The following is a 24,498-nucleotide window of genomic DNA, read 5'->3' on the forward strand; positions in this document are numbered from 1 at the left end:
CTGAAATTGTTAGGAGGGATAATTATTAGGAGGGAAAATAAAATAAATGCATTGCTGTGATATCAGTTATTCTATAATTTAGGGTACATTTCATTTCCATTGATGATAATTATACTCCAAAAATTTTCTTTGCAGAATCATATTTTATCCATTAAGGGAAAGCAATCTCACACAAAGATTGTGTGCACCCTATAATTAAGTTTGCTTAAAATGTATTTATTTATTTATTTATTTTTTGCAGTGTCTGATTTTGAAATGGTGAGTGATTCTTCTGTTCAAAAAAAAATTAAAAAAGTCAACTTATATAAAATGTATTTCTAAAATCTAAATACTTCATTGAGTTTAAATAGAATTTTCTTTAATTTTAGAAAAAAAATCTTATATCTGCAAAGTTCTGTCAACTATAGCACAAACCGAATAACCCCCTGCAACTAGTTTATTACAACAGCATGTGACCAGCATAATATATAATATCGTTGGTGGGTTGAGACCATTGAAAAAATTTAGATGGTAAAATGCTGAGAGGTTAAAGAAAACAAGTCCACTCATTTTGGAGTCTCTTGGCTTTTGGGAGATGTATTATCAGAGAAATTGACGTAGATTCAATTTCATCTCTATTACAAGCTCCATTCCCCCCAGTTTGGAGTGCAACAGGGCTCCAGTGTTCATCATATCAGAGAGCAGAATATAGATAAGTGGACCCTCTCTGAAAATCAATAGATATGTGGGAAAGTGACAGCAAGAAAAAGAGATTGAGAGTTCTTCCCTCCAAACAGAAGGCTAGTTAACAGATAGATGAGCTTAGTCAAGAGGTCAGATGTTGCTCATTATCTCCACCTGTACTTCTACTGTAGAACATTAGTATGGTAGTGCTACTTGTATTGTGTTCTTCCTTTAATTGCTTCAGCCTATTTTCATTTGTATGCACCATTGGATACAAGTGTCTACTAAATAAATAAATGGAATTGAAAATATAAAAGATGAGGCTACCATACACTTTGCATTAAAAATAAATTCTCCACTGTGAGTTTGTGGTTCCTGAAGTAATAGTCTGTACCAGTGTATTTATAATATACTTTCTATGGAAATAGAACAAGAAATGAACTTTCAATGAAATGCTAATGTGTTCAAACTCATCTCATGACCATTTGTTTCCTGCATAGATCTTTATTCCCTGAAAAAAGACATGCACTGATCAATTACACCAATACAGCAGCTGCAGCCAATAGAAGAAATCATCACAAGTAGGCCTACAATAGATGTTAAAGGGATAGTTCACCCAAAAATGAAAATTAGCCCATGATTTACTCACCCTGAAGCCATCCTAGCTAGCTGTATATGACATTCTTCTTTCAGAGGAATACAATAGGAGTTATATTAAAAATGTCCTGGCTCTTCCAAGCCTTATAATGGGAGTCAATGGGTATATTTTTTTGGAAGTACATCAAAGCGCATTCATCCATGATAAAAGTGCTCAACACGGCTCTGCGGGGGTTAATAAAGGCCTTCTGAAGTGAAGCGATGCGTCTGTGTAAGAAAAAATCCTTATTTAAAACTTTATCGACTAAATAGCTTCCGGCAGACAGCCATATGCAAGTCGACCTACGCCAAAAGAGTAACACTTGAAGATGTATGACGTGGGAGTAGCATACTCTCGCGGTTCAAACAAACGGCTGGGCAACGACGTTCCTCATTACGTTGTGCGTCAAGTTCAAGGGTTGTTCTTTTGGCATTAAGTTGACTTGCGTAGGCCGTCTGCCGGAAGCTAGTTATTTTAGTTGTTATTTTTCTTACACAAACACATCCATTCACTTCAGAAGGCCTTTATTAACCCCCGCAGAGCCGCGTTGAGCACTTTTATAATGGATGGATACACTTTGATGGACTTCCAAAAAAATATACCCATTGACTCCCATTATAAGGCTTGGAAGAGCTAGGACATTTTTAAATATAACTCCGATTGTATTCGTCTGAAAGAAGAATGTCATATACACCTAGGATGGCTTCAGGGTGAGTAAATCATGGGCTAATTTTCATTTTTGGTTGAACTATCCCTTTAACATTTCAACTGAATCTTGTGTAGCACATAATAAACAGATCAAATGAAGTACCAACAAATTATCTTTACATATAACATATTTACATATAAAGCTGATTTTTTTTTTTTAAATGTTCTTGTAAAAAATTTTATTCAAATGCTTTTACTGTCATTCATTGCCTGCATGTTTCAGAATGCTTTTTCTCTCTTCAAATGCTGTATTGTTTTGCAATTTAGTGCAAATGAGGCTTGGGCCAGCTTCTCATTCTTTTGTTTTATTTTGGGATGTTTACATGTCTATATCTTAAAGTTTGGTTATAAATATGTAAATCCAACATAACATCAATAACAATAAAAAAAAATTAAGATGATAAAAACGGAGTGAGAACAAAAGGCATTAGGTTGGATGTTGTACTTTCTGGTCTAATTTATTACATTGTCCTTCAATGTCTTTGTTTTGGCTCAAAACAGCATCTGGGTTAAAACCTTATAATCCCAGCATATACATTGTCTGATAGTTATATGGATATACATATAATTTGGTGACAGAATATTGTTTTTATTTTCCTTGTGAGACATTTGACTGAGGCAGAAAGAATTCTATCCTATTAAACATTCCTGCTCTTCCATAATTTATTCACTTAAATATCATGTTTTGAAATCTGTTTATATCTTTTTGATACCAAACATTGTCTTATCTGTTTAATAATGTTTTGATACCTGAGATTTTTTATTATTATTGTGGGTTCATCGCAGTTGTGTTTTATATAGTAATCTCTTTGTGAAACCAATGCTGATGTTAGCTGGTCCGGATCTGCCACTGAAATATTATTCGATAACACCTGAAGCAAAATAGGCTAAGTACATGTTATTTTCTGCTCACAAAGCAGGATGTGTCTCTTGTTTTCCTCTTCACCAGCTCAAACCAACTGTGCTCCATTATTAAAACAATGAAACAAGATTTCATAACTATAATACAAAGTTCAGTATAACATATCACAAAAAAAGGCATCTTTCCTATTTAGAGCTAGTATGCACTTTTTGTGAAAGGGTTTTAGATTCCGTGTCTCAAACGTGATGGCAACCAGCAACTTTCAAAATCACACGAACAGGACATTTAGATGACCTCAACACATGATCCAATAGCTCTTATATTTTGCATAAAACAATTTGAGGGATATGCGCTGTTTTTACAGATGCATGGCTCATCTCCTTACTTCAAAATGACCAGATATTGACACCTTTCTTTCAGGGTCACTATCGTCAAAGATGATTAACAATAAACATACAGTTTGGATTGGTGGTATTGTTCTGTACTGGGCAAGAACTCCATGCAACCTAGCATGGATAAGAGCATGAAGTGCAGCGAAAACACTCTTAACAGTAAACAGAACATAATCAACATGTATTGCAGATATCATTAATGTTCTTAATGACAATAAGTGAATGTGACAACACAATATAACTATCTGATTTGAAGCGGAATATCAGGACTGTGGAGGATGGGGGATCAGGCAACAGGATAAAGCTGCTGATAATACTAAATTGATCTTATATGCAGTGATAGGCGTTGTATTCCTATAGGTAGACGTGGATCAGCTGAGAGTCAGCATGACTGGTGTATTTATATCTGACCAGGAGTAACGTTTCACTTATGAAATCTGAAATGTGGAAACTTGTTCAACGACCTCATTTTGAACGCAGTCCCACATTTGGCTGTACTGTAACACTGAATGATAGTGACTTGAACATTGAACATATTGACAATAGCAGTTAATAGGTCAGCCTCCAATGAAGAATTTTTGTGGTGAATCATTGGGGTGAACCCTGAGGGTCTTCTAAGGAGATGAGATAATCGGTGGTCTTCTCTGTAACCAGCAATTTGTGCACATTGCAGGATACAGAGCAGTTGGCAATATCCAGACCACAGTCGTCCCTCTGTAGCTTCTCAGTCTCTTCTGAAGCAAAACTGTCTCCTAGTTCCAAAAAACAAAACAAAAAAACAATATATAAGAACTCAGAGGAAGCAGGTGGGTCAATGACATGACAACTTTTCTTGTCTGAATCTATTCATTTATTCAAAATTACATTCAAAATGCAATTCATACATACAGTGACTTAAATAGACCTCTATAATTTCTGAATTAAAACAACATTTTTGTTTGATCATTTTGGGGGCATAAAGTAAAAAAAAAAAAAAAAAAAAAAAAATCAACAACTGTCCTGATGTCATAATGAAGAAAAATTCTTAATTTTTCTTTTCTCCGTTATGATATCAGGACACTTTTTTCACACTAAATTAGTCATGTGGTTATTTATATATTTATATATATAATATAATATATATATATATAATATATTATATAATATAATATATATTATTATTATTTTACTTTTAGAACAACTGAAAGAAATGGCTGTAATTTATGGGAGAAGATAGGAAAGGGGATTATTCTTACCAGCATCTGAAGAGCAAGCGGGGCATATTGTTGTTCTGGGACACCCTACAACATGAAGTACCTTTTCATCACCGCAGGTAGAGGTGTCCAAAACCACATAGACCTACATACACACAATGTGTAAATCTACAATACTGTCCAATAAAAGCAAAGAAGTCGCTCACTGAAAAATCAAAAACTGACATTAGGTACAAGCATCTTACCTGTGGAGTGGCTGATGTCGTCTCAGAGAAACTGTCCTCACTTATGCTTATGTCACCCACATCATCCTCTGCGGCACATGTTCCAAAATGTCTTTTAGACCTGATAAACAGCAAAACATTGACATTGTCTGCTTTAGATATGAAGTCTGTAGATTCAATTACCTCTGAATACATTTCTTTTGTTTGCTTGTTTCTGAAAGGCTAAATGTCATATTCATTGAACTGGCTCCTATGAAATGTATTAGCCACATAACCCTCATATCTATGTAAATAGTAATCTGAGGTGTTTTGATTTTTTCCGTTCATGGATTGGCACCCTGCTAACTGACACCGAGGGCAAAACCAATCTCTGGATCCTGTTGATTGAGAATGAAATACCTGCAGTGAGACGTGAAGGTATAATAAGTAGCATTATTACAAGCATGTGTATTTGATATGTGTGTCTCACCCCTGCACCTGGGGCAATAATGGGCTTCGGGATAAACCAAACCAGTGTCGGGTTTGTGTGTATGTATGTGAGAGAGTTAAAGTGTGTGGAAAGTTGATATAGATAGAAAAATGCAAGAAAAATAAAATGGAAACACGAGTAACCAAGTGAAAAACGCAATTTTAGACAGAAAAATAGCCACCCATGTAGCTATTAAATAAGGTTATAGATCACTGGGTCCATTTTGGGTCATAGGAATGACCTATTTTGATGTGTAATTGCTGTAGTACAAGCTAAACCAAGCATGTAATTGAAAGCGTGCAACTGCTGCATTGAAGTGCAGGGGCCAGAGGAACCCGACATAAGTATGCTGCTTTAGAAAACACCACACCACGGCTCAATGTCACTAAACCCTCTAAATACAGGCATTGAGAATTAGATACTTAGCCAGGGCGAGGAAAACATCACCCAGCTGTTTTGATGTGTGTGTGTGTGTGTGTGTGTTTAAAGTCTTCTGACACATGCTCAAGGGGATGAAAACATCTTTAAATGTTTCATTGGCTTTAGCTCCAGCCTCCTCTCCTAATAAACAATTTAATGCCACTTTTACACGCTGTTCACCCGATAAAGCAGGGAAATGAACCCAGACCAGCAGCAATCGAACCATTACAGGTTTTTGATGAAATGGAAAAAGGTTGTTTTCAAGCCATTTTTATCACAGTCTCTATTTTCATCTTGTCCCTTGAATCCACTACAAATCGAAGGCATTAAGATTGAAAATGTGGCGGATGCTTTGGTTTTGTACATTTTTCAATTTTATATTTTTCGTTTTTCATGACCATAATACATTATATGGCAGGGCTGTGCACAATCAGAATTGAAGAACTAGTCCCTTTAATTTGAACTGATGAGAACATCAAATTTGAATGCATATGACAGGATGAGGAATTTACTGAATTGCAATTCAAAGAAATGTAACACAGATAATGTTTTTCTGGAAATGAAGTTTCTTGTTCATCTTAAATAATTATATCTATCTACACTGTAAAAAAAAAAAAAAGATCATTAAGTTATGACAATTTATGTGATTACATTGCAATATTCAACTTTTTTTATAAGTTATACAATATTCAACTATTTTTGTTAGTTTAATGTAGTCAGTTTAATGTAATTTAAGTTTAAATCACTTAAACATCCAAGTTGATTGTACTTAAAAATTTAAGGTAGCAACCTTAAAGGAGAACTCCGGTCAATTTTAACATTGAGTTCATTTTTTTGTACATTTGGAGTGCTGTCAATACAGAGAACAACGACAAAAATCGGTGTTGCCTACACCGTGTTATCCTCTTTTTAAAATTTGCACCCTGTTGACTTCAATGGGGCAAGCTTTAAACCTGCTTTTAGCCTCTTAACATCCTTGATTTGTCATTACAAGTGCACAGCCATGTGAGTGATTCCTTCAGAGTCAACACGCGGTGAATCTGACTGCAGTAGATGTGCAAGATATGAATAAAAATGATAAAATTTCAGCCAGCGCACATACCTGTATTTACATCCTGTTTTCGGCTGAAGTCCACAGTAGTCGATTGTCGAGTTCGGGCGCATGATCGTACGTACTAAACCTATGCGCGTGAACTCGACAATCGATTACTGTGGACTTCAGCCGAAAACAGGATGTAAATACAGGTATGTGCGCTGGCTGAAATTTTATCATTTTTATCCATATCTTTCACATCTACTGCAGTCAGATTCACCGTGTTCACTCTGAAGGAATCACTCACAATGGCTGGGCACTTGTAATGACACATCAAGGATGTTAAGAGGCTAAAAGCAGGTTTAAAACTTGCCCCATTGAAGTCAACAGGGTGCAAATTTTAAAAAGAGGATAACACAATGTAGGCAACACCGATTTTTGTCGTTGTTCTCTGTACTGACAGCACTCCAAATTTACAAGAAAATGAGCTCAATGTTAAAATTGACCGGAGTTCTCCTTTAAATCCGACAATGATATTAGGCTATTTCTTGAGTCTTGACCAACTTTGCTTTTCTAATAAAAAAAAAAAATACTTCAAAAGTTGTATTAATTACATTTATATTTAAATACATTCATTTATTGTAATTCAAATTGCAATTCTGTAACCTCTAATCAAGTTCCATTGAAATTCAGGAATTGAGCTGGAAAGTTAGAATTTAGAAGTTGGCGTCCACAAACCTGTGTTGTGGTCATGTAGTGAAGATGTTATTAGATATTAAGATATTATTTAAAATATTATTATTTCCCCCCAAAACATTAATAATTTAGATTATTTATTCTTTGAAAATCCATTGCCTCCATTACTTAAGAATAAGAGAAATGAATAAGTGTGCTATTAACGTGCATCTCTGACCCCTTGATATCCGTGCCTCTCACCCGTAGCAGTAAGAGATGCAGGCAGCGATGGACAGAAGGGTGATGAAGAGCACAATACACATTGCTATAGTCATATTCCTCCTCTTCTCTTCTTCAGCCTGCTGCAACTCCCACCATTCAAGATCACTGTACTGACAGCGCTCCCCCATGTAACCTAACACACAGCTGCAGCACACACACGCATACAGATCATCATTAAATGCAATATTCATTATTTCAGTCAGTGGACATACAGAACAGAATATAGGAATAAAATGGTCTATGGGATATGCTTAACGTGTGTCCTTTTTTGTCAAGGGCAAATGTTCAATAAAAAGCCAAATGATTTTTAGTACAAGACTGCCATCTACTGCTTGTTAACCACACTTTAAAAATCAGTTTAGCTTTTAATCTTAAAGGAAATTGTGGAATATGCAAAAACAGATAATGAGAATATAAAAAAATCAGGTTAAAGTTTCTGTATGACAAAAGCTACAGTATATAAGCAAACACTTGCTTGCAGGCATAAGTCTCCATCTCAGGGAAATAGAAGCACACTCCTTCATACAGACAATACGAGTCATGAGTGGAAGGACAGCTCTGCATAACATTATTGTGTTGCCATGGCGATGTGACATCAAGCGGACTGCCCGTACTCGGCCAAGAGGAGGCGCCCTTAAACTCCTCTGCAACGAAACAGAGCATGAAAATGAGGTCACTATTATGTTTCATCATACATTTCTACTAAATGTCAGTACATTACTCTTTTGCACAAACTCAGCTTAGCAGGTCCTATCAAATAACTGCTCATGGTATCAAGCCATAATTGCACTTAATACATGAAGCTGAGAAGGTACTGTTTCAGGAGATGAATCTTACCCTGACAGCTGAATCCAGTGCCTGTGAACCCAGATCGGCATCTACACTGATATGTTCCTACTGCATTCAAACACTCTGCGTTTACACCGCAGTCGTGCATATCTAATCTGCACTCATCTATATCTGTAAAATACACATAAAGATCTCTGTATTTAGGGAAAATATGTAATGTATTTGTATGTATGTATGTATGTATGTATGTATGTACCAGTATGTATATGTATATGTATATATATGTGTGTGTAAAAAAACACACACACTACTGTTCAAAAGTTTCAGGTCAGTACGTACGTATTTTTGAAAAAAATCTTTTATGCTCACCAAAGCTGCATTTATTTGATCAAAAATACAGTAAAATATTATTACAGTTTAAAAAACATTTTTCTATTTTAATAATCAAAGTTTTTTATTTATTTCTGTGATTGCTAATATGAATTTTCAGCATCATTACTCCAGTCATCAGTGTCACATGATCCTTCAGAAATCATTCTAATATGCTGATTTGGTGATAAAGAAACATTTCTTATTATTATTCATTTTTCATGTTTCTTTGATGACAAGAAATTTCAAAAGAACAACATTTATTTGAAATCGAAATCTTTGACTCTAAGCTTTTGAACGGTAGTTATCATAACTGATACTCAGACCAATGCGAATGTTGCCTTTATACAGCAGTTCAGTAAACAAGTTGAAATTGAATAACTTCACAATATTGCCACTACTTTGCTTTGCATGCAGTTTATCACCATCAATGAACATCGTTGCAAACAAATCCAATGCCGAATTAACTAAATATTAATAATTAGAATATTTCAAGAAACTCAAAATGAGTCTCCGTAGTGATGTTACTGTGTGAATCAATGTTTCTGAAATGAATCAGTTGAGTGAATGATTCAAAAGACAGTAACAAGCCACAAATACACAAAACTGTTTGGAATGCGCCAACACAGACAAGCGAAGTGATAAAAATAGTAAAAAGTCCCAGTGTTGTTAAACCGTTATATCAGTACATTTGGAACGCTGCAAGACCAGATTTGACAACCGAAACTAACTGTAATTGGTTAGTTCAAATACATACATACATATATATATATATATATATATGTATGTGTGTGTGTGTGTGTGTGTGTGTGTGTGTGTGTGTGTTGTCGTACCCATACAGTGTGTGAGACCATCTACACTGAATCCAGTCTTGCATTGGCAGAAATATCCACCTGCTGTGTTCATACACTCAGCCTCAGAAATACTACAATCTGCCAGGCCTGCTTTGCATTCATCAATGTCTATACAAACACACACAAACACATATTGTCAATACTGTATGTGCTCATCTAAACAAACCTATATTTACATAAAGACTGATCAATACATCCAATAACAGGTGCATACGGCACCCACATAAACATCAATATCCCTACACTCAAATTCAGTTTCACACATACATCACAAACCTGCTGCTTCAGTCTATACGAAATCAAAATCATCTGACATGTAGTGCAAACACACACAGACTTACACACACTTACCCACACACAGTTCCCCATCTCCAGTGAAACCTCTCACACACTGACACACGGCTCGGCCCTCCTGCAGCACACACTGAGCGTTCACATCACATCTGAGAGAGTAGCAGTCATCCTGGTCTAAATGAAATGAACATCATTCTCAAGTTCATTTATTAGAAATGATTCAATCACAGTATTCAGCAACCACAAAAATCTGAATAATGAAAATGAGTAATAAATATCTCATCTATGATGAATGAAATTGTGAATATTGTTCTACCCGAAATCATCTTCTCTGTGTAAACCAAGGCCAGTGGTGTGCTCTCATCATTCAGTGTTTTATTTCTCAGACGATCACTTGATTCACCCTCATCTGATTCTATGTGGAAAAATACAGCTCTTTTTTATTCAAAGTTACAGTACTTTTCAAATTGCTTTGATGGTTTAATGTGATTTTTTAGGAATCTTTTTTTATTATTTGTATTTTAACTCAATTCTCATCACACTGACCAGTGAATGATGTATTAATCGCCAGACAGTCTTTTCCATCAGCTGAAAGAACGTGCTTTGAGTGACATGAGCAATGAGCCAATCCCAGTCTGCTCTCACACACTTGGGCACATCCTCCGTTTTCATGAAGACAAACATCTGCTCCTAGGAGAAAGAAACATGCAGTGCACAATCTGTTGAGTCAAAGATGTATAAGATGGAAATTATAGTAGGTCACTTTATCACAATAAGTGCAAATTCAGTGGAATTTTAAATAATATCACTACATTGGTTTGAGCGGATTTAGCCATTTTTGTCTGTCAAATTATCATGTTAAAAGAGTTAAGAGAAATGTTTTATTATTGTGTAAATAATCACATTATTATTAATGAAGTTTACGTGCCTGAGCTTGACCAGAGCAAATTTCATATTTTCACATTTGGTGTACACATTTCCAAAAATACACTACCGTTCAAAAGTTTGGGGTCAGTAATAAGAAATTAAATACAGCAAAGATGCATTAAATTGATCAAAAGAGACAGTAAAGAAATTTACATTTGTATTCTATTCATGCTGAAAATCACAGGAATAAGTTATATTTTAAAATATTCCAAACTGTAATAATATTTCACAATATTACGGTTTTACTGTATCAAATAAATGCAGTCTTGGTGAGTACAAGAGACTTCTTTCAAAAACTTTTACAATTTTTGAAAGAGTGTGTACTTTCATAGGCTAAAAAAAAGGCATATTTATTTTTTTAACATTATGGAGTTAATGTATAAAAGGAATGATCCAGTCCAATCTGTTTTCCGCTTTAGTTACACACTAAAGAGTAACAACCTCCATTTCCTTATGCACGTTACTAAAAACAATGGTTAAAAATATGCTAATAATAGGACACAGCATCTGTACCCGGTTTGGCAAGAGGGTGGACAATAACCAGAGAAGCTGGTTGGATAGAGTCATCATGGACATGTTCAAGGTTTCGTCCAGTTCTTCTCATGTCCAGCCGGTAAAGTAAGTGACCCTCCCAGTCACTGACCCAGAGCACATTCTCAAATACTGCAATGTCAAATGGGCGACCTGAGCCAAAGCAAAAATAATCAACAGAAAACATATTACACACAGAAAAAAAAACGTTGTTTATAGTTTTTTTTTTTACACAAACCAGCATAAAATCAGATTTGCAACATAAGTTTGTGCTCACTTCCATCATGTATACATTCAGTATTTGCTTGTGTACTGAAAGTGTGTGCGTGCTTTTGGCAGAGAAGCCTCACCTACTTGGTTTTCACTTAGTATATGGCGATTAGACCCGTCCAGCTTGGCCGACTCAATCACACCTCTGCTCAGGTCACACCAGTACAGACGCTGGGAGCCGTGATCCACAGCTAGTCCACTAGGAGACACCAGACCGGTGTTGACCACAACTTCACGCATGTCTCTGTTCAAACCTGACCGCTCCACTGCAGGACGACTACCCATGTCTGTCCAATATACCTTCCTCCAGACACAAAGACAAGAAGTTCATGTATGATTACGAGTCAAGATCCATTTGAATGTTTAAGAAAAGTGCTGCTTGGAATAACACGAGTGAATAAATAATGATTTTTTGTTTATTTATTTTTTGCTGAACTCTTCCAAGAAAAAAGTTATTCAGAATAAAATGACTGTGGCCACTGTACAATTTTAAGTTTATATGATATAGGCAATTTGCATAGAAGAAACATGCGGTTTCAAAAGTCTTACTGTGCCTGAGGATGTAGGGCAATGCCTCTGGGTTTTTGGATGTCTTTCTCTAGAAAAATCTCCCTGTCAAGGCCATTTAAACTGCTGCGGGAAATAGAGGATAATCTGAAATGCAGAATGTTAAAGTCAGTTGAGCAAATAAGTAAGTTGTTGTTATAAGGAAGTGTGTCTGTATTGATCTGTAGCCCACCCTCTATCAGTCCAGTATAGCTTGCGATGGACCCAGTCCACAGCCAGACCCTCGGGTGAGTCGAGTCCAGTGGAGAAAAGCATCTCTCTGAAGCCTCCATCCAGTGAAGCCCTCTCAATACGCTTCAGGCCTTTATCTGCAAAATACATCTAAACAAACAAACAAACCCAAGTGACTACTTCCATATGAGACATTATCATTATTTGGTTGCAATTTCAAGGATTCTTAAATAAATAAGTAAATAAATAAATATGTTCTATTTTTAGATGATAATAATAAGATTAATCCCAATAACTTTATTCTATTGACAACCACTATTTTCAACAGTACATTTAGCACATATAGGGGAAAAAAAAACTGTATTTTTTTATTTATTTCTTTCAGGATTCTCCCTCCATTGAATATGTGGGATTATTTTTTTGTGGATTTATTTCATTATTTGTGGATTCATTTTATATTTTTTTTATTCAAAATTTTGACATTTTGAATGGGCCTGAAAAAGGCCCTGAATCTATGTACTGTGTAAAATGTGTACATGAATGAAAGGGAAAAAGTGTATCCTCTTGCACTTATACTCTGTGGCCACTAGATGACAGTAAAATACAGTATTTTAAACAGTATCAACAGGAGCCCATGAACTTTATTCTTGTTTCCTTACATCACATGACATTTACATCTTATGTCCACTAGAGGGCAGTTGTAAACACATAATCACTCCAGTGGCCATCGATAAACTCACACTTTCTTCAGCCATGTGTGTGGCTGTGTTTGTGTGATATTTTACCCTTTTCTGCACGGGATCAAAATCCACAGCAATGATGGAGCCTCTCGGTTCCTCCAGTAGTTTTCTGCTCCTTTTGCCATTTGTGGTAATCTTTCTTATATCCACTACATTGGCAAACAACAGGTACGTTGGAGGTCCTGCTTGAAAAAAAAGGAAATAGATTCCAGAAGATTCCAGACGTTCTAGGTCACTGGAAGAAAATACACTTAAATACTGATTAACTACGTGCTTAACCCAATAATTCTAGCAGGCAAAATGTGGGAGACAGACAGGCACCCTGGCAGAATGTAGAATATAAAGAAAGTTTGTTGGACTTGCCTGTGGCAGCACAGTGTTTACCATCAGACTGTAGCTGGTATCCAGGCTGGCACTCACACACCAACCTGCCTGGAAATAAAGTCACACACAACTGACTGCAGCCCCCCCGATCTGCAGACAAACAGCCTGAAACACACAGACAATGATGAAGAAAACAGTCATATTTGCATTTATTAAATAAGGCTTTTAACATAATTTGATTTGGAAAAAACACACCTGTGCATGAATGGCCATCAGAATTTAGCACAGATCCCTCTGGACACACACACACATCTCCTTCTGTTGTGTGTACACAAGCATGATCACAAGCTGTAACATTCTCCACACATGGTTTAGTCTCTGTAGATGCACAGGGAGAAAGGTAAGCAGGCCATTTTTTCTGTATTTACAACAATATATTACAAAAAAAAAAGAATACAATATATATACAAAAATGACCAAATTAACCAAATTTGTATGTGTGTATTTTTTCCACATATATTTTAGGCCATTTTACATATGTTATAAATACAATCATATTTTCTAAAATATATTTTAAAATACAAAAAAAATACATTTTATTTGATTGCCCCTTAAAGTACATTTTGTAATAATTTGGAATTTGAAGGTTTAATATCATATTATATTTTACATTTTTATTATATATCATATTATATTTTCACATGCACATATTTTGTTTACTGTAAATTATTCTACAATGCAAATTAGGAGTGCAATTGCAAACAAACAAAAACAGCATTACTTGAAATTATACTGTTTATCTTTCAACTTGGTTTTGATTAGTTAAGAGAAATGTAATAAATAACATAGATAATAAAATAAAAAGTTATTTTAAAATTAACAAAATTACAAACATAACAATAAGGTTAATATCAACTGCCATTTCAATTTAATTGTCACTTCTTCACATATTTTTGTGCAGCCGAGCGGTAATATGATGGCATGGGTCATTTCAGGAAATGGAATGACCTGTTGGATGACAAGATAATGCAAATGGCCTCAATCTTTAATTTCCAAAATCCCTGTCCCTAGATGATCAATTCTCACCTCAATGTTTCCACGAACACCTCTCTTGAACCAACAGACCTTGTGGCACTGTGCCTATCAGGCAGTCCTTATTCTGACACCTAATAATCCCAAATCCAATCATCCTATATTTACAAAACACCAGTCCTGATATCAATTAAGCGTGTCTAGAAAATTTAGCTTTATTCAGGTTAACAATGGATACATATAAAAACAGTGCCTCCTGTTCAGTTACATTACATAACGACAGCAGTTCAAACAGATATAAATACAGATTTAACTCCAGAGAGCTACAGAATAAGGAGCTATTTGTATCTGGAATGGTACTGTCACCAGTGCTGATGATAGAGTCTGAAGAAGCCATATGGTGGGAAACAAGCTTCTTATCTGGACACTCTCCAATCCTGTAATGATGTCAGGACCATAATCCCACCCACAAAGGTCATAGTGCGAAAGGGGACTATTGCTTAGAGTGAGTGAAAGCATGTGATGCTCTGAGACAGTTAACAATAAGATTAGGCTATGTGACAATTTCACTCTCAAACTAAGCTTAAAATCATGAAATCAAAACTGATTTGAATTTTTTATGCAATATTGCTGTATTTATTATAAATGATTTATCTGTGCACATAAATTCATGGGCCCTCATAATCTTTAATCAAAATAACTCCCCCTCCTGCAGCGACATCTCATCTCTTCTCTGATGATGCGTTTACTTGCGAGAGGGCGGGACGTCCTGTGACTCACATGACATCACAGCAATAGCAAACCATAACCATTCAATGATCCAATAAATTCCTGATGGACAAAATCATGTCCCAACCTATAAAAAAAAACTTGTTCAAGCAGCTGTTTCACTCGATACATGTCAAAATAGGGAAGAAAAGACTATCGTAAGTTTCAGGCCAACTTTAAAATAATCTAATTTACATCTGCATTCAAAACTTACATGTATTTATTATCCTAAATTAATTATTCGCAATAAGTAAAAATATATTCCATTATTTATTTTATAATTCTATAACATCTATATTCTTTTATTGTCATATTCGGAATATTCTGACAGCCAGAAAACATGACAACAAACTTGATTGCATGTGTGTATGAGTGTCCGCAGGTGTGAGAACCGTTTGGAGGGTTAATCACGCTGTTGCTTTGCTCCTGACCTGCTTAGCCAGGCAAAGCTGCTGACTAAATATGTTCCTTATTACTGATGTCACCTCATTATCTTATGGCACTGCGCTGTCCGGCTCTGCTTCAATGCACAATTAGAGCATAAGCAATGAAGTCTAGAGATGCTCTCTGTCTTTTTCTAGCACTTTTTCTTTTAGAAATCTCTCTCTCCCTGACACGCGACTTCCAGCTAGGGTTGGGCGATATGGCAAAAATATCATATCACGATTTTTTTCAGGAAAATCACGATTCATGATTTTATCACGATTCTTTTTCATGTTGGTTTCACTATTTTGCAAGTGACTGAGCATTACAGTCAAAGTAATGTCCCTATTTTAAAAACAAAGCCTTACAAGGTAACAAATTATAAAGATAAAAATCTTTGTCATTATTTTCTTTGTGAATAAAAGATAAGAACAAAGATACACATTACATGTACACAACATATAACATACAGATGAAATAAACAGTGCTTTATTTTTTAAGTTACAGTAGGCGTATTTAAAAGAAGCATTCAAGAATTCACCGATACCGGCAAGGACACACTGGCACGGACACAAACAAAACTAGACAAGACACACGGACACCGGCACAGACACGGACACTCTGGCACGGACACCGGGACGGAAACGGATACTCCGGCACTGACACCGGCACGGACACTCCGGCACGGACACCGGGACCGAAACGGATACTCCGGCACGGCACTGACACCGGCACGGACACCGGCACCAACAGCAGTTACAATAACAAAATAGGCAAAATACAATGGCACGGACACGGACACTCCGGCACGGACACTCTGGCACGGACTCTGGCACGGAGTCTGACAAAAATGTCTGTTTTGTCGAGTATACTCATAAGAGCAGTCTTAAATGAGTTAAATAAAGTCCTAAATGAACGTAAAGAGTTGTGAGAAAATGAGAATGAAATGTTTAACTGGAAAGGCTTTAAAGCATATGCAAATGATGAACTTTTGTGAATGCGAGAATCCCGTGAGTGTAACTCGACCTCTGCGTTAACGTGATGTGAATGTGCATTGCATTGTACAGTTTGTTGGGACAGAGGTGCCAGAACTGCACCTGATAGAATATACTATAGCACAATACTACGATATTTCTTCAAAAGCAGATCGTGGAGACATTTTAATCATCCATGATCAAACATTGTGATATCGTACACGCCTACTTCCAGCTCATTGATATGATATGTATGCTACTAGTTCTAGTGTTTTATAATCCTTCCCTATTCTCCAGTCCTACCTTGGCAGGTCTTCAAATCGGGCAGTAATAGGTAACCCTTAGGGCAGGTGCAGAAGTAAGAGCCCGGAACATTCTCACATCCCAGTGAGCAGCCGTGATTCCACAGGGCGCATTCATTGATATCTAAACGAGAAGGAGAGTTTTTTTCAGACGAATACATTATGAATAAAAGAATAAGAAAGCTGTGAATTTCTACACTAATGCTATCATGTATCTTAGGACTTAGGAAGGTATCTTTGTACCTTCACAGTAGTTGCCTTGTTTACTGAGGGAAAACCCATCCCTGCAGCGGCACAGACCAGTGTCACTGTGACTTTCACACACTTTCACACACTCTCCTGTGTGTCGATTGCAGCCTGCACAAGAACAAACAGCATTTCCTTCCATGCACAGACCACCAATATGTAATAAAGTTGCTCTTTATGTGATGTTTAAGATAATTATAAGAAATTTTAACTCTTTTCCCACCAGCGTTTAAAAAACTGGGTGGAAAAATTGGAATAATAAAAAAATGCTTACAAATAATTACAATAATTGTTTTGTTTAGCTATTTTGAATGCACATACTCCAGCATACTTTATTATCATATTTTATTAAAGCAATTAATCATTTAATCTTTTTATTACCAACCTGGAGTGAATGGAGTTGGAATTTCCACCACCGGCTGATTGATGGGATGTACCACTTTGAGATCAGTAAGGGGGTGCGGCATCCTTTTGGAATTGACATTCTCCCCTCGGCCCCCTGTGTACTTGTTTACTCGTGTTATTCTTTTTGACTTAAAGTCTATTAGGTACACATAATCCAGGAAAATCGTCATCCTCTGAGCCTGTGGTCTAGAGGTAGAGCATGGAGGAGATATTTACTGTAAAAATACTTCTTTCTTTACTATAATAGTGTAATATGTGAACATTTTTTAGTTTTTATTATCCTTTACAAAAAGGGTAGATCTCAATTTTACCTGAAGGGCTGATTAAATACGTTGATAATGTTGCCATCATAGTTGCAGGAGCCCATTGCAGTGTGCCCTTCTTGACCTTGCTGAACCCAGAACAGTCTCCTGTCCCGGTGGTCTATAGCCAGAACCTTCAGTGACCGTCTGTCTGCAACTTTCAGCACCATCGCCTTCTTCCCACCTGTCATGTCTGAACGCTGGATACTGGGAGTCACCCCATCTGACAACCAGAAAATATATCTGGAAAAAGAAGGTTGTACATATAAGTGTAACATCGTTAAAAATCATTCGCATAGATCATCTCACATCTCTGTAACCTTCAACTTATTCTGCAAAACTGTAAATGATACATTTAGATTAATTCAGATTATATGTCACTATGAAAAAATGGCATCAAAATAAATGTAAAGTGAAAATTTTAATTTCAGTTTTTAATATATAAATATATACTAGGAAAGCACAATATAATGCTACCATATCACTTATCGGCTGAATACATTTTTAATGTATTGTATCAATGGATATTGGATATTATTATTACACTTCTATTCACACCTCTATTATTACACTTAGATACAGATTGCCTTCGCGCTCAGTTAATCTTTAAGAAAACAAATTACTTAATACTATTAAATATAATCTTTAACAAATATCAAAATTAATATCTTTTTACATACTGTACATTATAATGTTGCGATGTACACTCAAAATCACTGAAAAAGCATTTTGGTTTTTAGTGTTGTATGTATTTAGCCAAAATAGTATAGAATTTAATACAAGCCATTTTCAGTTACTGGCCATGACATATTTTGTATTTTTAATTATCGGCATATCAACCAGACATTTATATCAGTGCATCCCTAATATAAATATTGCATATTATATATCGAATAAATATAATAAAAACAGTGTTTTTAAGTTAAAATATATAAATTAAATGACCCAATCTCCATCAATACAAATACTGATTTGCGACTGGGAAAAAAAAACCTTTCCAGTTTCCAAAATGAATATGTAATAGTGTTGATTTATTTGTATTGAAAACAAAATGACTGCTTATTTAACACTTATTTTTCTCTTCAGACTACTCCTTCGACTTAAAAGTGAGGCCAGTGTGCTGTAGAATGCTGTTGGAGAGACCCTGTTAAAACTGCACCTATGTGCCAGTCATGTTCGAAAGAATGTGAACGTCTGAAAGCTCCAGCATTTATAGCTAGCAGGCAAACTAGGATTTGAGCAACACACTCCTGAGAAGAACTGTGAAAATGACAAAGTCTTTAGTCATCCTCGTTCTCCCCGAGAGTCAATACGCACACTACTGAGAGAACAGAGGAAAAAATGTAAAACATGTTTTTGTGGGTAAAAAGGTCTGACTTATTGCTCCACAAGCTATGTCTCAATATGATAACAACTGTATTGCCATTTAAGTTTATGCTCTTTTATGTAGTTTTTTTTTTTTTTTAATACGACATAAAATATTTTTTATATTTGTTTAAAAATAAAAAATGTATTTAATGCTTATATCACTATAATTGTGCATTTTAATTTTCAGGAAAGATCAACCTAAAATTTGTATATTATTCCAATTCTTGCATTTTTCCTTTCAATGAACGACTGTATAGTTTTGTATTATAATTATGTTTACCTCTCATTTGGATCAACAAAAACACTTTTAGGCTGAGATAGGTCTCTCAAGACAGTGTTTTCATTCCTCCCATCTGTGTCCATTCTGTGTATCGTTCCTTTATCTGCATTGCTCCAGAGGACTGAGTTTTCAATCCAGTTCACAGCGAGACCAGAGATTTTTTTCACTGATGAGAGAAGTTTCTGAAAGAATAAACCAAAGACTTGGAACAGGCTCCAAACAATCACTGATGACATTAAATATTAAAATACTGTATTTACAATATTTATACTGTGCATGTAAAAAAAAAAAATCATTATAATATTAATAGATCTTCAATAGTACCTGTCTGCCTGTTCCATCCAGTCCTGCCTTGTTGATTTGTCCTGCATGTGTGTCAGCCCAAAACATTGTCCCCTCACTTAAATGGAAGTCCAACAAGATAGACCTTCCCACCCTAGATATGATCCTTCTCCGGTCCCCACCATCAAGGTTTATCCTCTGGATGCCATTTCCAAGGCCAAGTAACAGATAAGGCTCAGGATCTTTGAAGACACAAATACAAGCTCTGACAAACCTAATCAAAATGATACTAACTGAATGCAGTGAACACAGACATCATTTGATCCTTATTTGAAGTTAACAACCATTTTAACAAGTTTCAGTACACATCTCATTTTCCTGTTCAAATCAAACTGATTTTAAAGCCAATCTTAAATTAAACTGCATAGCCACAAATAATTGACAATATCAAATAAAACATGATTTACAAAAGCGGAACATGCTTAGATGTTTGTTTTTCCTGGAACACCATTTCTATCACCCAGCCAATCACAGCCATCTGATGTTTGGGGAACATTTATTATTTCAAATTAATGTTAAGAGTTGTGAGAAAATAGGATGTGTCAGGTCCACGTGCTATACATATGAGTTTCCTAGTTAAACCCAGATTACCGAGATGGGCGTGCCACAAACTTTAAACATAGCGGAGTAGAACATGTCGCTAAAGTAATGCATATTTACTGTACATATATGAATATTTTGAAGCGTATTGTATGTATTATACACATTGTAAATAGCCTGCATTTGACCGAAATGCCAGAATCATTAGCAAGCTGATTATAGATAACATGGTGAATGTTTATGGTTGTCAATGAATGGGACCCTAAATCATTTTGGCTTTAAAATGATCATTTGTGTTATCAATATTTATATGTGAATAAATGCCTAAATTAAATTGTTCATCATATGAAGCGAGCCTCTTCAGAAAATTTGGACTAAACTGCTCAACTCATATGGATTAGTTTTACGGTCTCTTTTATGAACATTTTGAATATGTTTGGACAGAAAGCTTAGATTTCATCAAAAAGATCTTCATTTGTGTTCCAAAAATGAACAAAAGACTTACAGGTTTGGAACGACATGAGGGTGAGTAATTAATGAAATATTTTTAATTTTTGGCTGAACTATACCTTTAATAAGATTTTCCCAATAGGCAAGAATTAACCTGGTCTCCTAATGATGGTTCCTGTTCTTTCTGACAACAATGCACTTGAATGCGACAAGCACGACAAGCTGCTGCTGTCTGTCATTAAAGGGTAGGCAATTTCTGACAGGCTAGCAATAGCAAGCCAGCTTTGAAAGCATGAGATCCCACCCTCCCTTTAGAGCATCTCCAAAGCCATGTCTCCTTAAAAACACATGAACGCACACAGCAGCGCCTGGAAAGCGCCATGAGATAGTAGAGACAGTGTCTCATAGCACATAACATTACAATAATAATGGATGCAAACAACTTACAGAGCACTAGATGTACCACATGACTGCTGCAGATTCATTTCAGAGTTGATAAGGCATAAATCCGAGTCTGAGGATGTGAACAACTCCAGGCAGAACGTCACTGGTTGCCATCTCGTAATTACGGTTAGATATAATTGTTTTAAATTTTGCTTACATTTTTGTTTCTCTGTTGTAGTGAATATGCATTAATAATTGTAACAGTATGTAAGGACTTATATTTATTTTAATGTTAGCCTAAAATGTTCTGCAATAAAAGTAGAGTCATAAACATAGTTTAATTGTTTAAATAATATAAGCTAGTGTGTCTATGTAAATAATATAGACACATTTCAGCAGAAATTTAATTCTTATCAAAGTACCACTCTGAAGGATTAAATATATAATATTGTCTCACAAGTTCATAATCTGATTTAAAACTGTGGTCTGTAAAGATTAAATAAATTAAAAAAATATATATTAAAAGATATTGAATAATTAGGTGCAAGATATAAGCTCAGAGTTGTGAGGAAGAAGACTTTATGTCGATTTTATTGTATGTTAGTGGCTGCATTCACTAAATGAAATGAAATAGCTTTAACATGAAACCTCCCTGAAACCTTATGGTGTTGTGACCCTAAAATGAAGCTGGATAAATGAGGCCTGTCGGCTTACAAATACATTCTTTCTTGGTCATAAAATTGCTAATTATTTTCTCTTTATTCCATATCAGCACCTAATGTCATTCAGAATGTGAATTATTGTTGCTGTGTGACAGGTCTTTTCATGCTCTAATGGGGAGAGGTTCACACATCTATCTCACAGATGCCTGCAGAAATCAAGCAACTGTATCCTAGCAACACAAACCATAGTGGAGGCCTTCGATGTTGTTTGAGTGGATTACACAAACGCACAGCCATGTTGCTAGGATATGTAGAGACAAATAAGGAAAAAGGTTCAACATGGTTTTGGTTACAGTCAATAGCCACTAATTTACAACAGCATTTAGATGAGTAGCCTATATTAAAGCAATTAAATTCTGATGTTCTAGCTAAGCACATCAAGGGATGTTTAAAGGGAGTTTTTCTTTATATTGAGGATGCACTCTGATTTAATAGATATTTAACAGACTTACAGTAATCACAGTAAATATTATGATTCATGAAGGGAGGGTAAAGTTATTTTCTCACAGCAGCAAAAATCTGGGCATTGAGTCCAAAAGCACTCATGATTTAGTGTTTCCTAAAATTATTTGTTTAAAAAAAAGTTCTCTTTTTATAGACATGTAATGGCCACCATTTTAAATATTAAAGTAATAGTTCAATGGTCATTACTAATCCCTATGCAATTCAATCCTGTATGACTTTCTTTCTTTTGTGGAACAGTGAGTGTTTATGGAGCTTTTTTTTCATACAATGAAAATGGGTGTTAACCACAATTTACAGTAAAGTGCCATAAAAAGTCATTAGCTTTATTCTTCTCAGACCATTCGATATTTTAGTATGAATTTTTAAGTACACTTAAGTACACTTAGTACACTTTTAAGGCTGTTAACACACTTCATACACTTTTAAAAAGTGCAGTTTGTAATAATTTGTAATTAACTTGTTTAATGATTGTATTATAATGTTTGTCATGCTTTAAAGAAGTACCCATATTTGGATGTGTTGTTGACTAGCATACTGAAGCACATACGATTAAAGTAGGCCTACTTAATTTTAACCATAGTGTTAACTGTAGTTTATCATAAATTATTGTCAATGTATTTGGCAGTACATTTTAACCATAACTAATATAAATATAAACTATAATACATTTTCATTTTATGGTATATAACATTTAAGTGTCTGAAAACATTATATTCAGTTCGCACTTAAGTATATTATTTTTAAAGTAATTATTTTCATAATAGCCTACATACTCATTTTAAAAGTACGCTAGTGTCTTTTTAAGAATGGTCCCTAACCTGTCATAATACAACCCTTAACATTGTATTAAACTCACGTTCAAAACTTCAATGAACACATGATGATGCACTTACCCACACAGCTGAAGTTTCCAGCAGCCCAGGCTCGTCCACCCCAGCATAGTGTTTCCTCAGCAGGGCCTGAAGCTCTGGCAGGGCCCATACTCACCGTCCAGAACCACAAGAGAAACGCGGCCGCTATCGTCCTCCAGAACATAATCCTATCTAAGTTTCCACAGGGCTCTCCTCTTAGGTATTTCCTCGATCACTGAGCCACACCATGCAGCCGTAACCCCCACACATCTTACACACACAGCCAACCAGCTTCAACTAAATGACAACCTGGGTGAAAAGACTCCAGAAAGTGCATCTATAATATCCCAGAGGTGTCTTTTTTACAGAGCTGGTTGAAAGTGAGAGTCCTGTAGGACGGCCAGGTATGTGTCAGGCACACACACAGAGCCTCAATCTCTCCAGACCTCCTGTTCTCTAGCTGTTTTGGAAGCAAAGTATGAAATTCCTGACAGTCCCATGGTAAATTTGACACATGGTGAGACCAGCAAGGGCTCAGAAGAGGGTTTTCCCTGATGTAAGACTCTGAGCCTAAACTCAAGCAACACAAAAACTGCACTTCTACAACTTAAAAGTCACCCTGAGTTCACCTCCTGGCCTTTCTCAGCCCAAGCATGTGATTTAGTAAGAGTGGACACACCTTTTGTGCTGCTCATGAGTAATGGGATGCTCCCTCACACACACACACACACACACACACACACACCATAATGAGTCGTTGTGTCTGCTGCATATAGTCTGTCAGGACCCCAGAGTGAAGAATCACAAGGGGTTGCAATGGGGGCGGGGCTTGTAAATGCCGCTACACGCAATCTTATTATACGAATAACTGTCATATTGTCATATGAATTAGATGCACTGCTCTGGGAAAAATGCGTCAGGTGGGCAGGGACAACAGCTGCTCTGTTGTTCTACTTAAGCAGGACAGGAAATGCAGCACAATGTCCGCTCTGATACACACTCACAGGACGTCAAGCCGGGCAGAATTCACGAACTAATTGAACTTACATTTAAACTTGATAGATAAGACTAGTACTGAAAAAAGATAATCACTTTTCTATTTGAATACATATTAAAATGTAATATATTCCTGTGATGGCAAAGCTGAATTTTCAGCATCATTACTCCAGTCTTCAGTGTCACATGATTCTTCAGAAATCATGCTGATATGCTGCTCAAGGAACATGTCTTATTATCATCATTGTTGAAAA

General features: G+C 35.8%; 1 protein-coding gene across 2 annotated transcripts; it reads right to left on the reverse strand.

Moving 5' to 3' along the window:
* Nucleotides 1-2,177: 2,177 nt before the first annotated feature.
* Nucleotides 2,178-23,493, reverse strand: egf (epidermal growth factor). 2 transcript variants are annotated; one of them, XM_079891707.1, is made up of 24 exons: nt 23,291-23,493; nt 19,819-20,018; nt 19,495-19,676; nt 17,856-18,089; nt 17,525-17,730; nt 17,137-17,250; nt 16,895-17,017; nt 13,650-13,772; nt 13,434-13,559; nt 13,116-13,252; nt 12,332-12,480; nt 12,142-12,246; nt 11,673-11,896; nt 11,305-11,475; nt 10,411-10,554; nt 10,181-10,279; nt 9,922-10,038; nt 9,550-9,678; nt 8,396-8,518; nt 8,034-8,202; nt 7,538-7,702; nt 4,701-4,800; nt 4,498-4,600; nt 2,321-4,014 (listed from the first exon to the last, which is right to left on the reverse strand). In XM_079891707.1, the coding sequence occupies exons 1-24, from the start codon at nt 23,430-23,432 to the stop codon at nt 3,851-3,853; spliced, it is 3,549 nt and encodes a 1,182-aa protein (XP_079747833.1). In that variant the 5' UTR covers nt 23,433-23,493; the 3' UTR covers nt 2,321-3,850. The 2 variants fall into 2 exon arrangements, with proteins under 2 accessions (XP_079747834.1, XP_079747833.1); XM_079891708.1 differs by lacking the exon at nt 8,396-8,518 and having other exon boundaries at nt 2,178-4,014.
* Nucleotides 23,494-24,498: the final 1,005 nt, after the last annotated feature.

Source organism: Squalius cephalus (assembly GCF_949319135.1).
Source record: "Squalius cephalus genome assembly, chromosome: 14".
NCBI classification, from domain to species: domain Eukaryota; kingdom Metazoa; phylum Chordata; class Actinopteri; order Cypriniformes; family Leuciscidae; genus Squalius; species Squalius cephalus.